The 13,040-nt window shown below is 43.3% G+C and overlaps 1 protein-coding gene across 10 annotated transcripts in view; it reads right to left on the bottom strand.

Annotated features, from left to right (window-relative positions):
- The window catches only part of ADGRB3 (adhesion G protein-coupled receptor B3), a 451,307-nt gene extending 440,067 nt beyond the window's left edge, over window positions 1–11,240 (bottom strand). For 3 of the 10 annotated variants that reach the window (XM_085056562.1, XM_085056564.1, XM_085056558.1), the window contains exons 1-2: window positions 10,535–11,234; window positions 7,042–7,810 (exon numbers count right to left, since the gene is read on the bottom strand). In XM_085056562.1, coding sequence (XP_084912688.1) covers window positions 7,042–7,795 — 754 coding nt within the window. In that variant the 5' untranslated portion in view covers window positions 7,796–7,810; window positions 10,535–11,234. Of the gene's footprint in view, window positions 1–7,041; window positions 7,811–10,283; window positions 10,436–10,534 lie in introns of those variants that run through there. The other 7 variants (XM_085056566.1, XM_085056565.1, XR_014851052.1 and 4 more) reach the window with 6 other exon arrangements.
- Window positions 11,241–13,040: the final 1,800 nt, after the last annotated feature.

Consider the following 13,040-nt stretch of genomic DNA (forward strand, 5'->3'; position numbering starts at 1 on the left):
TTGAGTAAGGACAGTAATTCAGCCTGTGAAGAGCAAAGTAACAACATGGATCTCATACCCTGTTATTATTGATTGTTTTTATTAATTCTGATGGCGGCTAGTCTATCAGAAAACTTTTGTCATTAATTTGACAAAAACTTATTTATAACTTCTCTAAAAGATTAACAAATTACTTTGAAAAATTTGACTGTCTTCCTCTTGAGATTAAACTAACATCAGAAAGGGCTCAAGCTCTGAAATATTCATAAATCAGTGATGCATAATTTGTAAAGTTGTACTTTATATCATGTACAACTTTCTGTGTCCAAAAGAGCATTTTATATTTCTTGTTAACAGTGAATGCAAATAATGCTCAATGGAATTCTGCGGTGACCTTTGTTTTATTACAATTACTGCATATTTATAAATGAACAACTAAACTCCAATTTGAGAGCTACAACAACTTTGAGTTGGAATCCTTTGAAAAAACACAACTGAATAAACTTCATAAAACTAATTCCCTAAGAAGAGAAAAAGAAAGTCTCCTCTGAAAATTCCTCTGTGTATACCCACACACAAAGCAGATTTTTCCATGCTTTTGCAAGTAGAGAACTAAACAAAACAGCAATATGGACAGATTTGAACAGAAGAGGATAAATTCTTTAAAAACAGCACAGGAGAACAGATTGAATGTAAAACTTCATATAATCACTGTATTATATAAATGCATAAAACAGAAATACATAGGTATAAACTACTGCATAATAATAAAAAATGCAGTACCTGCATTGTGTCATAATTCCGTGTAATGTCACTAAGACTTAGTAACTGAAATCCCCCTATGTAGGCAGGACCTACATCAACTTCTGCTAACGGCTGTTCTATACTGGAACACTTCCACATTTGTCAAAAGCACAAGAAAATCAGAGGACAAGGTCTAAAATACTGTAAACACACTGCAGACCTTATCCACCCAGACAAAGGGTAATGGAAGCATTTGAAGACAAAAGGCACAGCTTACTGGTATGAAAAAGGCCAACCAAGAAGCCATGACTGGTCTGAAATATCTGATGGTGCAGTACACAGTCCTACCAAGCAGTTGTTCACTGGAGGCAGCAGCAAGACAGCTTGAATTCTGTTCGTAATTTGGACTCTGGTTTTGACTTCATTCTAACACTTCATTTGTTTATATACCTTGCCCATTCTTTATCACCAGTTTCTACTTATGTTCTATGGTTCTTAGAGTAGAGGCTTCTATCAGCATTTGTGCCCAGTTCAGAGGTCTTTCAATGTCTGAGTACAATAATGTACAAACATAGAGGTTTAATTCAAGCAAAAATGGTGGGTTGGGAAACTAAAATCCTGGTTTGGGTTATAACACACTGTTCAACTGAAGCTATGAATGTTTTAACCAAGCAATGAGCGGAAGAAAAACTGGTATTCAAATCCTATACAGGACACCTGTAATCCCTCTGAAGGCAAACATTAGACTGAAGCAGGCTGACCTTTCCCAAAAAATAAATAATATGCCATCTCATTAGTGTGTGAGAAGTGCTGAGCAAAACGCTGATAGAATCTGTGATACCAAAGAAATTACCACTGAGAGAGAGAGAGAAGTGCATTTACTAATAAAGTATTTAAATAACTGAAAGCAAAGCCATTTATATAGGCTTTTTTGTGTCATAAAGGAAATGGTCTGGGTATTTTCCTTTTTGGAAACGTCAGACAATTCACTTATGGATTGATCCAAGTCCCACTGAATTCCATGCACATACATGAAGTGCTGATTATTCTTGCACACAAACTTTATGTCAAAACAGGAATTTTCATAGTTTACTGAAGTAAATCAGGTGCAAATAATCAATACAGCACAAAGTAAAGTACAGTCATTAGTGATATTCACATGCAACAATTTAAAACAAAGGTAAGACTTTTTGATTTAGAGGTGCTGATCATTAATGCTTTTTCTACAGTGCACTGATTCAAAAAAGAATTTGAAATCAAACTTGCCTGCCTACGATAAAGCACCCTATTATGAGTTGTTTAGAATGATTCAAATATGTATTGAGTGCAAATTTTTAGGGTGATCATTTTCTTCTAGCAAAATAAGTGAAAATAAGGCATATTATGTAGCACATGGGAATCCATAGAATGTTTTTTAAAATACTTCCTTCCACTGGGAACCACACTCATAAACACAATCTCTTTAACTGATTCTACAAATGTTTGTATGATGGTTTTGGCCATGATAATTTTAACAGGAATAATATTTAAAGGAAAAAGACAATATTTAAATTATTTTTCCTTACAGTCTAGATTTTCACTGAGATCAAACTGCTTGTTACAGCGTGATAACAAAACTGCTTAAAACTGCTCATAACCTGCATAGTAACAGGTTATTTTACTTTAAAGCATTTAGAGTAATATCACTTAAAAGCATTGAAACAATCTTCTGTAAAATATTATGAAAAATATCTTTCACACAAATTTAAAAGTGTGTTTTTCCCTTAGTGCTCATCCTCCTCTGTCCCCTTGAACTCACAAATAAAAGGGCCACTGCAAGCAGCAGGATATAAAAATTATTAAGACTCTTCCAAGTATGTCACTGTACTCATTCACTATTTTGGGCAATTGTTTTGTTTATTTTTTATTTTGTAAATTTTGCTTTAGTCTCAAACTGTCATTGCACACTAAATACTAATATTCCTGTAGAAGTATATGGTTGTAATACTCCATTTTGTAATTTCTGATCTTACTAGAAAATCCTCCACTGATTTAACAGTTTAAATCCTCTGATGAAAGCCACGATATGACTTGGTATTACTGACTGTGACTTTCCAACAAGGGAGTCCAGCCTATTCACTGAGCTAGTGACCTCTGGGTATGTGATAAATATTATGAATTCATCTCACATGTGTGCAACAGGAAGTGGGCATTCATGGAATGGCACATGAACAAATGTATACATATAATGGAAGTTCTACAAAACTGTCTGCATTCTACGTCTTCCTATTATTCAGCAGTGTGGCATAAATTATTATTTTAAAGACACATCTATTATAGTAAATCCTCTGTTTAAGATATTTCTGTTGTTTTTGAGATTTGAAATCAGGAAAAAAAAAATCAGTTACCAAATACTGAGATACTGGTATACAGTGAGCTCTTAGAACTTCTAACAAAGTAGACGAATGCTACATTTCTAATGTAACAAAATATCTCTCCTAAAATTATTTTAAACTATCTGAACAAGAGATACAATATTAAGCCTGGAACTCCAAATGCTGAGATTTAATTAATGTGAACATCCCTCCTCTTCTTTTGGATGTAAGTAACAGGACAAAGGATTTTTTCATTGTTTTAGGAGGGTTCCTGTCAGATTTGGCAGTAAAACACGAGGGGAAGGTCTCTGTAGTTTGTCTAAGTAACTATTATAAAATCCCACAATAATATTACAGTTTTGCAATGGCCACAATAAGAAAAAACATTTTTGGATTCTCTTTTGGATTGACTACACACAAAAACTTTGCATGTCTACTAGATTTGGAACTGAGCTCTGTGTTATTGACAGAAACTTCATTACATACTTCAGTCACAGCACTGAAGACCAAGAGGACAAATTCCCCATAGCCCTTAAATTCAGGACGCTGTCAGAGTATTCATTGAGATCTATTTACCAGTGCTTTGATTCAGGCTAAGCATCTCAAATTTAAGTCTACAGAAAAGGATCTAGACACAAGGAAACTGGGTCTAAGTGAAACTGAAGTGATTTTCAATATTGCTTTAATCAATGACACCAAAGATGATCTGCCTACAGAAGAACTGCTGTATAAACCACATATTTCCAAATCATTTTATTAAAAAGCAATAGTTACAGCTTCTTCTTTTTTGACCTAGTTCCTTTCATTGTTCAACACATCAGCACATTTAGAAACACAATCATCCATTGTGTACTTGTCACGTCTTTTGTAAAATGCAACACTTCTTAAAAAGGAAAAATTCCAATTTTCATCCATTATCCTAAGCCATTTATCATATTCAAAACAGTAAAAATCTTCAGAGGTTCAAAATAGAAACAGTTGGCTTTAATCTAAATGCTCTCTATTTACATAAGGGTTCTAAAATGTGACTGGAAATAATTTTGGGAAAAGATTTTGCACTTCATACAGTCAAGCTTGATGAAAGCAAATCTGAAGGATGGGAAGGTTTGCATAATACTGTGGAAAGCTGTCAGGTCTTTGCAATTCCTCTCCAAAAGTAATTTCTAGGCAATGTCACTACAAAACCTAAAAATAATGCACAAATTCATAAAACACAGTCTTACCAAATCTAGAGCACTCTCTCAAAAGATAAGTTCATTCCTCTTAAAACTCAACTTACACTAGCAAAACTGTACTTTCAGTTGCCACTATGAACCCTAACAAGCATTTCTTAGTTATTTGTCTACCTTATTTATGCTACCTGTGCCAATCTAAGTTGCACTAGATTGTCTGTGAAAACAAAATTTGTATTTCTTGCTTTAATGTTTACTGACAGAAGTGATGAATTGCATCATGTTTGTAGCAAGAATATTCTGCATTTGGATCCCTCACTAAGGCCTTGATCTGAACCACAAACCAGCTTTTTACACACAGATACACCTGACTGATGTGCTTAATGAATTCAAGTGTATCTACAGAAATACACCTGTCTCGACGATTTTTAGCCTTCTGAGGAAAGGCAAAAAATGCTTTAGACACTGAGTGGAAAGAAAAAAAGCTTACTGCTAACTGAAAAGTACTGTGAGGCTTAATTTGCAAACTGATTGTAACTTTGAGTAAAAATCTGATGAACAATTTCCAAGTACATTAAAGCAAATAAATAAAATGGTGAAATAATTCTAATACTGTAAAAATTCTCCGCAATATGAAAGCCGCCCCCCACACACTAAATGGAGTGAAAAACAAGCAGATCAAACCTTCCACCTACCACATGAAATTTCCACCCTCTCTAACGATGCCATTTCTCAAGCTCATATGCAGGAAAACCCGTAAGTAGGGGCAACGATTAAAATATGCCTGAATTTGGATGCAAAATATGCTGGAAATGCGTTTCAAAATTTAAGGCAAGAAAGAAACAAAAAAATGTTTTTCCCTAAGCTTTCAACTAAGTGCATTTCTGAAACAGATGCTTTAAGCGGGATACACGCATCCCTTTGGAATTCAGTATGTTTTGGGGAAAGATGGCTCGCACACCCCCCGTGCTAGCTCTCCCTCGCCCCCAGCCCCAGGAAGGAAGCCTTGGGAGTGGAACAGAGGCAGGGGCGAGGGATGGCAGCGCTGTGCGCGCCGGCGGCAGTGCTCCCGCGGCGCTGGGGATGCGCGCTCCGCCCGCGCTCCGCAGGATCCCGCTGGATCCGCACCGCGGTTGCGCTTCCTGCGCGCCTTGCACTATGCGGGCTCTGCGTTTTCCAGCCAGGTCCGCGGCTCCCCCGTGATTCCTTGACTCACACGGCGGAGGCTGAAGGGGCGCAAGCGGCGCCTCCCACCCAGCGCTGCGGCCGCGGACGGACGGGCGCTGCGAGCACCGCGCACCGCGCAGCAGCGGGGCTGCCTCCGCCTCCCTGGGCACTAATTAGCGCAAAACGATGTTAAATAACATTCCTGCCACTGAAAAAGCTTCTCTAGGAGATTTTTACGGAAGCTGAGCCTCTCCCGTCCTTTAGACGCGCTCTGATCCCGGGCTGCTGGGTGGCGGGAGAGGCTTGGAGCCGCAGGACACTCCAAGTGTCCCACTCGCCAGCCTTCCCCTCCCCCGGCCCTGCCCTTGGCCCCTGGCACCGCGGCAGCTGGAGCAAGTTCAGCTTTTCTTCTCCCACAGCACTGGGGCTTGGCTGCCCTTAAAGAAAATCCTCTCCTAACAACGTGTCAATGTTACATTCCTCCACAAAGCAACTTTTATTAGGGGGGCTGGGAGCTTGGCACTGCCTTGCCACAGACTGAGAGCTTTGTGGCTATGCAAAAAACAAGGAGAGAGGGAACATTTCCTGCATTAAAATGCAATACCCCAGGCTCGATGATTTATCCTCCCCCTCCCCCCATTCCCGCATGGCAGCTCTGAAGGACCCCCTCGCCAATAGGCTGCATCTAGAGCCCCCATCTAGGTTCAACCCACGCTTTCCCTGCCTCACAACCCCTCAATGTCCTCCTCAAATCGCCCCCCGCGACCTCCCCAAAATGTCAGACAAAAACAGGAGGTATGTAGCAGAGAGACTAGGTGGAGGGCTGCCATGCTAACTGCTGGACCCCTGTCTTCCCAGCCTTCCAGAACCTCCCCCTCCCCTTTTTCCAGCAGGGACATGAAGCAGCTGCTGGTACTGAAGCAGCTGCTGGGACTGACACATCAACCCCCTCCTCGCTAATACTGCAATGAGATTCTGAGCCTTCATCTCCGGGAGCCGAGACTGCCTGGAGAGTGGGTGCAGCAGCAGCCACTGCCTCTTCACAGAGCTCCCAGCAGGTTAAACCAGCATGTCCTGCCTGCGCCGTGCCTCGCATCTCCAGGCATCTCAGGCACAGCATTCGCCCTAAGGAACTGCATTTGCTTTTGGTTTGTGTGAAGGTAGTTGAGGTCTGGCCCAGCTGGGACCAGATGTTGTGAACATGGTCTTTTGGTCAGGTTGCCTGCATGCCTTTGGAAATATTTTCCTTGCAAAGTGGAGGGATCACATCAAAAAGGCCAAGGTTTTGCAGCTGGGTGCTTGCTGTAAAGAGGTGGTGAGGGGGAGAGTGATTCCTGACTCACCACCTGTGGGCATTACTGTAAGTGGGGCCTTAAAACAGATGGATCCTACTTGTGAGGAGTTTGAACAGTGCTCAGCAGAACCTATATGGTGTGGCTTAGGCCAGTTTAGAAATCAAAATGCAGCCTTCCCTGCCTTGAAGGAGTGTGCACCTTCTCCAGCCCTTTCGCCTCATCTAGAGGAGAGCCAGGGTGGAGAGCAAAGGGATGTGAGTATTAAGGAGAGCCAGCAGCCGAACTTACACACTGGCATGGCATTCAGCCCCCCCTCCAAGAAGCACCTACCTTCTTTTGGCGGCCGCTTGGCTTCTCTGGTGAGATTGCAGACCTGGGTGGTTTGCAGCTCCTGGGTCAGGCAGCCTTCCGTCTGCTCGTTGAGGGGCAGCACCACGTTATTGAGCAACACCAGGGACTGGTCATCTATTCCCCATTCTCCCAAATGCTGAGGGCAGGTGCATTTTGTATACATGATCCCACAGGACTCGGTTCTCCCGTTCTCGGATTTCAAGCAGCTCTCCAACCAAGTGCATAACACATGGCACCCAAATTGGCTTGGGCTCACCTTGTTCAACACCAAAAATTCAAAGAAGGATTTTTGGTCTTCTTCTTTTTTGTGTAATCCTGGGAAGTTGATAGGATAGACGCGACGTATCTGAATAAAATTTTTATCATACTGCAGAAATACAAAAGCATTCTTGGAATTGCAGAGCTGCATTATAGAATGGTTATTTTTTAAAAGATCCTTTATTTTTTCATGAGAAAAATGATCAAACTGATAAGCCAAGAGGGAAAAGTTGGAGCAGCTGAAGTCCTTTTTGGAAAATTTCAGGTAAATACTATATTTGGTTGGATCTGGATTTTCCAGCGTCCAAGTGCAGTTTGTGAAGTTTTTAGGAAACATTTCACTTACAGAATACGATCCATAAATGACCCCCTTCACCAACGTGGAACACCAGAAGTCTTGGGCAGCATTAAATCCAAACATAACCAGTAGATAGGTGGAAAATATATAAATCAGCAAATTACGAACAGCCTTCATCCTATGTCATTTGGCCTGCAGGAGATGAAATGAAATAAAAATGCAAGTAGAATTCTTCACGCATAGAAAACCAAACTCCTTCCAATATTCGAGCCAGCTGTTTTCAAGCTTGCAGTTAGAGTCCCTTTCAGAAAGAAGGGCAGGTAATTTTTATTTTATAACGGAAGGACCGGGGCTGCCGCTGTGTGCACAGCGCCATCACGTGGCCATCGCCACCGACACGTCTTCCACAGACAAATTAAAACTCAACATCTATCAGATTATTAATAGGAATGTCCTCTCCTCTCTAGGATTTAGTCATCATGGCGTGGACTAGAAATGTTCAACTTAAGTAAAAGCCTAGACGCCTTACCTGATAGACCAAGAGAAGAAAAAAATATTTATTTATTTATTCAAAAAGTAAATAAGAAATCTGCTATAGTTATGTATGTGCATATAGAATATGCACATGCAGAATTTCACAAGAATAATAAAAGAAAGCTGGTGTAATTTGTTGCTATATATGATTTTTCTATTTAGTCTGAGAAGTAACTGAATTATTACAGACATAATTTAAAAATGCACCAATTACTATTTATTGCGGATGGAACATTATCTCCCATATGCCTATATGCCTTCACCCTGGCCACCTGGTATATAGACATCTCTAAAAACGCAGAAAATACTGAGATTAATGTATTAATAAAATTTTGACACTATTGAAGAAAGAAACAAAGACAGATGGATGAAACTACTGCTGGTCTGACATGACCACTAAATGCCAGCTTTTTAATATAATAATTTCAATGTGCTTCAGCCTCTAAGGATATGTAAGATGGATCACAGTATTACTATTACAATCAGTAGCTCTATATAACTGGCTGTTCTACAGCAGGATCTCTGCACCTATTGGACTGCACTTGCCCTCTTATTACGAGTATCTTGTACTGTCTGATTAGCTCCTGTGTTTTGCAGCCGTGTGCTTGAACAATGAAAGACATATTACATTTTTACTGCTAGTATCTCCAAATAAAGCTGTTTTACTGCACTTGTCAACTCTTGCAGCCTTCCCATGCTCTGTTCTTTTAACAGTGGCCTATGTTAACAGAGCAAACCTGAGTTGTATTTACCCCCGTAATGATATCCAAAAATTTCAGATTGAAGGTTTTCAGCATTAGCCTTCAAAAAGTTGCTTATCTCCTACAAATGAGTAGCTTTTCACCTTCTGCTCTTAAATGCAAGCAGAAAGAAGTGATACCAACCTAATTTCAAAACTCTCTAGATTGCAGTCTCTTCCACTGTTGCTCTGTAAGCAGAGGCAGACATACACACAGGCACTGTTACTGAGTTTTGATGTGTGCCTTTGCCTAGCTTTTCATCTCCTCACCAAACAGCAAGGCATCTTCTGTTTCCCATTGCGTAACACACAGCAAGTCACCGGATTAAGCTCCCTTGAAGAGATTTTCGCATCTCCTAGATTATAATGCAAACTCTGAATCCTGAAATGGGCAAAAAGCAGCACCAACTCTAACCCTCTTTATAGCAGAGGTTTAAAAAAAAAAAAAAAAAAAAAGCAGAGCTGCTGCTGGGTTCTATCCACATGGTCAGATTTTCTCCTTTCTGAGCATCGATCTCAATGAATAACATGGACCCCCTTCTCCAAATGGAGCTGGTACATCATTTAAGGTTTTAAAAAAGAGAAACTTATTGGCAATTCTGGAAACAATTTCCCCTTTGCTGAAGCACTTTGCAGGCAATGCAGTTCTGCGCAGTGTTATTCAGGATGGTGTAGGCGTTGAAAGCCAATGTGACAATAAGTGTCTAAATTAAGAATTCCACCCATGAAAAAGGATTAATTTTATAATCTGGAAGGTAGAAAGGGAGCTTATTTGCTTTTCTGTTTGAAAAGGAAAAAAGCCTCTGACTTTTTCCATCCTATGTAATAGCTGCACTAGAAAAATAAAGACCTCTGCAGTGCTAGGCTGTTTTCTATGAAGAAATGTAATCAAATAGCCCTCATTTTAGTTGTGCATTTGTTCATGCAAAGCTACTGAAACAGAACACTGTCTTAATCCCTCTCTCCCTGTGTGCATTACACACGCACACATGCACACACACACGAACTGAATGTGCCGGCAGCATTCAGTTAGTTTGCAGCATTGCTAGATGTAGAGAGAACCTGCTCACTGAAAGGATTAAGACACTCAGATTAAAAAGATCTTTCTTTTCTATGGAGGAGGGAGTTAAAGAATGGCCACAGAGGCTTGAGGTTGCCCATTTGGGAAGGGGGAGAATCCTCTTCTGCTGAAAAGAAACGGGCATTTAGTTTGGATATTCCCCAAACTGATTTTCTAGGTGACACTGTAGTTTAGCCGAACATAGACGGCGCCATCACTCCATTTATTTTTTTCCCCCAACAGAAGACCCACTGACTTCTCTTATTTTAACTTCCTATTAACCTAACAATTCCCCCAACCCCCCATACAAATTACCCCAGTCGTGCACAAACCTCAGGTTTTCTCGGTCTCACTGGAAATTACTTTCAGGGAAGCAGATCTGTCGCAAGATGGACTTCTCTAACTTTTAAACTGCAGCGCTGAAGTAAATGCGGAGATCATTTCGTATGTGCTGTCTCTCTCTCTATCCTTCAGCAACAGCCTGTCCCCCTCCTCCGCCGCCTCCTCCCCGGAATCCCAAGCTAAAAGCTCTCCAGTCGTAATCCCTGCAAATGGGAAATGGAAATGCCCCGGGCACCCTTACCTTCCACTCCGAAAGCTGTCAGGCTATTTCTCTAAAACACTAGCACCACAGGCACACGTCCCAACAACAGTGATGGAGAGATTCCCCTTCTGACGGAAGCACCGTTTCCCATTTTTCCCGGCTCAGGTTCAAAAGCAAGATTTAAAAAAGCAGCAGAAGATAAAAAACGCAGCGAGAAAACCCCCGCACGCCACACGCACACCCCACCGAGGAAAAAAAGCAGCTTTGGCTCCGGATCCACCAAATCCAACCACATGAAGGGAGAGAAAACAGAAAAAAAACCACCAAAAAACAACCACCTCAAACCAGCGAGACTGCAGGGGAAAAAATGGAAGTGGCTGAGCAAGCGAAGGTTTTTTTGTTTGGTTTTTTTTGTTGGTTTGTTGTTTTTTTTTTTACTTGAAACAAAGTCTCAGCACAGCAGCCCGATGCACGGCGATGCCAGGCAGTCGACGGTCTGAGAGAAGGACTAAGGCGCTAGTGCGGATTTGTTGGTGGGTTTTGTTGTTGTTGTTGTTGTTATTACTAATAGACTTATTCCTCCTTCCTCCCTCCTCCTCCCCCCTCAGGCTCTAATGGCCGGACAGCGGCGGGGGGGTCCTTGGCTGCCGATGTCGGGGAGCGGTGCGAACGCCGGGCGCGCAGGGAGTACGGCGGGAGCGGGAGCGCGTCTGTGCCGCTGCGTGTGGCTCTGCCTGTGCGTGCGCGCGCTTCCGCCTGCGCGCCCGGCCTCCGAGCCCGCCCGCCTCCGTGGGAGCCGCGCCGCGAGCGCGCGCATGTGCGCGCCCCGTGCGCGACCCCGGCCGCCCGCTGGGAGGGGGTGTCTGCGTGCGCGCGCCTGCGCCTCGCTCCGCGCGTGTCCGCGGCGCCCCCCGGCGCCGGCAGCCGGGCCCGCGGAGCGTTGCGCGCGTCACGGCCGCTCGGCGCCCAGCGCGTCCCAGAAATGCCGCTCGCTGCGCCCGGGAGGCTTTCCTGGCCGCCGTTCCCAGCGCTGGGGCACGGCTGCGCCCGGCGTCAGAGAAACTCGCGGGCGGGGAGCGAGGGAAACGGGGACGCCGGGGCGGGAAGCTCGCACTTGATCTCCTTCCTCTTGTTTTTTCTTCTGAAGCACAACCTCCCCCTCGCCGCAGCCCCAGGAGCTGTCTGCTCGGCCCCGCGATGCAGATTAACTGATACAGGGCTCCTGGGATAAAGCCTCTCAAAATGCCGCCCGCCTCCGACTAGAAACAATAGCAATTTTCTCAGCGCGGCTGCAATTAACGCCGTGTTTGTTCCCTGCCAGAGATAAGGATGTGCCCGATCGCGGCCGCATCCATTCCCGCGGCTGCCGCCGGCCGCCCCGCTCGCTCGGGAAGGGATGGGGAGCCGGCGGAGCTCACCCGGCGCGGTGCCCAGTGCGGGAGCCACACTGCCCCGGCTGCGAGCGGAGTTTGCGACGCCACAGCGGCTGAAGTGGCGCTGGCAGCGGCGGGTGGGGTCACACGGGGGAGGTTCATGAAAAAAGCTTTGCCACAAACAAGGCACCCCCCTTTCCCTCTCCTTTTTTTTTTTGTTTTTCTTGGGTTTTGGGGTTTTTTTGTTTGTTTTAAATTTTGCTGCAGCTGGGTATCGCTGGGTATGCTTTTTCTCCCTCCCCTCCCACTGTGTCCCTCCTGCTCCCCAGGGCGAGTTGGGTTGTCCTCTGGCTTTTCCCGCTGGCGTAAGATATCGGGGCAGTCTGCACAACAGATATCCGGCGTGAAAATTAGGAGATGACATTTTAATAAATGGTGGTGTCAGTCAGCAGCTCTCAGCCTAGCTGCCGTGTGCTCCCACTGCTGCCATTCTGCAGAGAGCACAAGGCCTTGCTGAGGTCGTGGGGCAATGCAGCCCTTCTACGCCTTCAAAGTTTGTATGAAACATGGCTGTGTGGTTTTGAACATGACCTCCCACTCCGATGAAATGAAAGTTTAAATTTCTGGACGACATCCAAACCAATCAGTCCTTAAAGCAAATGGTTTTCTCCCCTGCAATCCTATTCAAGCCCCTGCAAGGTTTGAATTCCAGTAGTACAGAGCTTTTATGATTACAATTACACGGTGCACAAATTCTGATCAGACATATTGCTGGTCACAAACCACTTTTGACCAAGGTAAACCAAAACAGAGTTATAGCTTTTTACTGTATTTTCCATAGGTATAAGCTATAAACCACATCTGCTAGCTTTTACACTTATAAATACTTTATATCCCTGTTGTCAAAATAAAACAAAAAATATCTACCCAAACCAAGGAAAATGTTAGAGATGTGCGAGGTTTCTTCCCTGTAAATGCAATGCAATGAATACTGAACTGTTACTGGCTTAGAGATAATCATATTCTCTCACATCTGGTGACATTCCATACTACCTGTGGGTGATCACCATGCTGCTTAAAACACTTTAAGGGAAGTTCGATTTATGTGCAGGGTGATTATGAGCAGAACAAATCAGAGGTGTACATACAATGCAGTATTTAAATAACTTTTT

This window comes from Lichenostomus cassidix, chromosome 3, assembly GCF_008360975.1.
Source record: "Lichenostomus cassidix isolate B80296 chromosome 3, HeHo_3.0, whole genome shotgun sequence".
NCBI classification, from domain to species: domain Eukaryota; kingdom Metazoa; phylum Chordata; class Aves; order Passeriformes; family Meliphagidae; genus Lichenostomus; species Lichenostomus cassidix.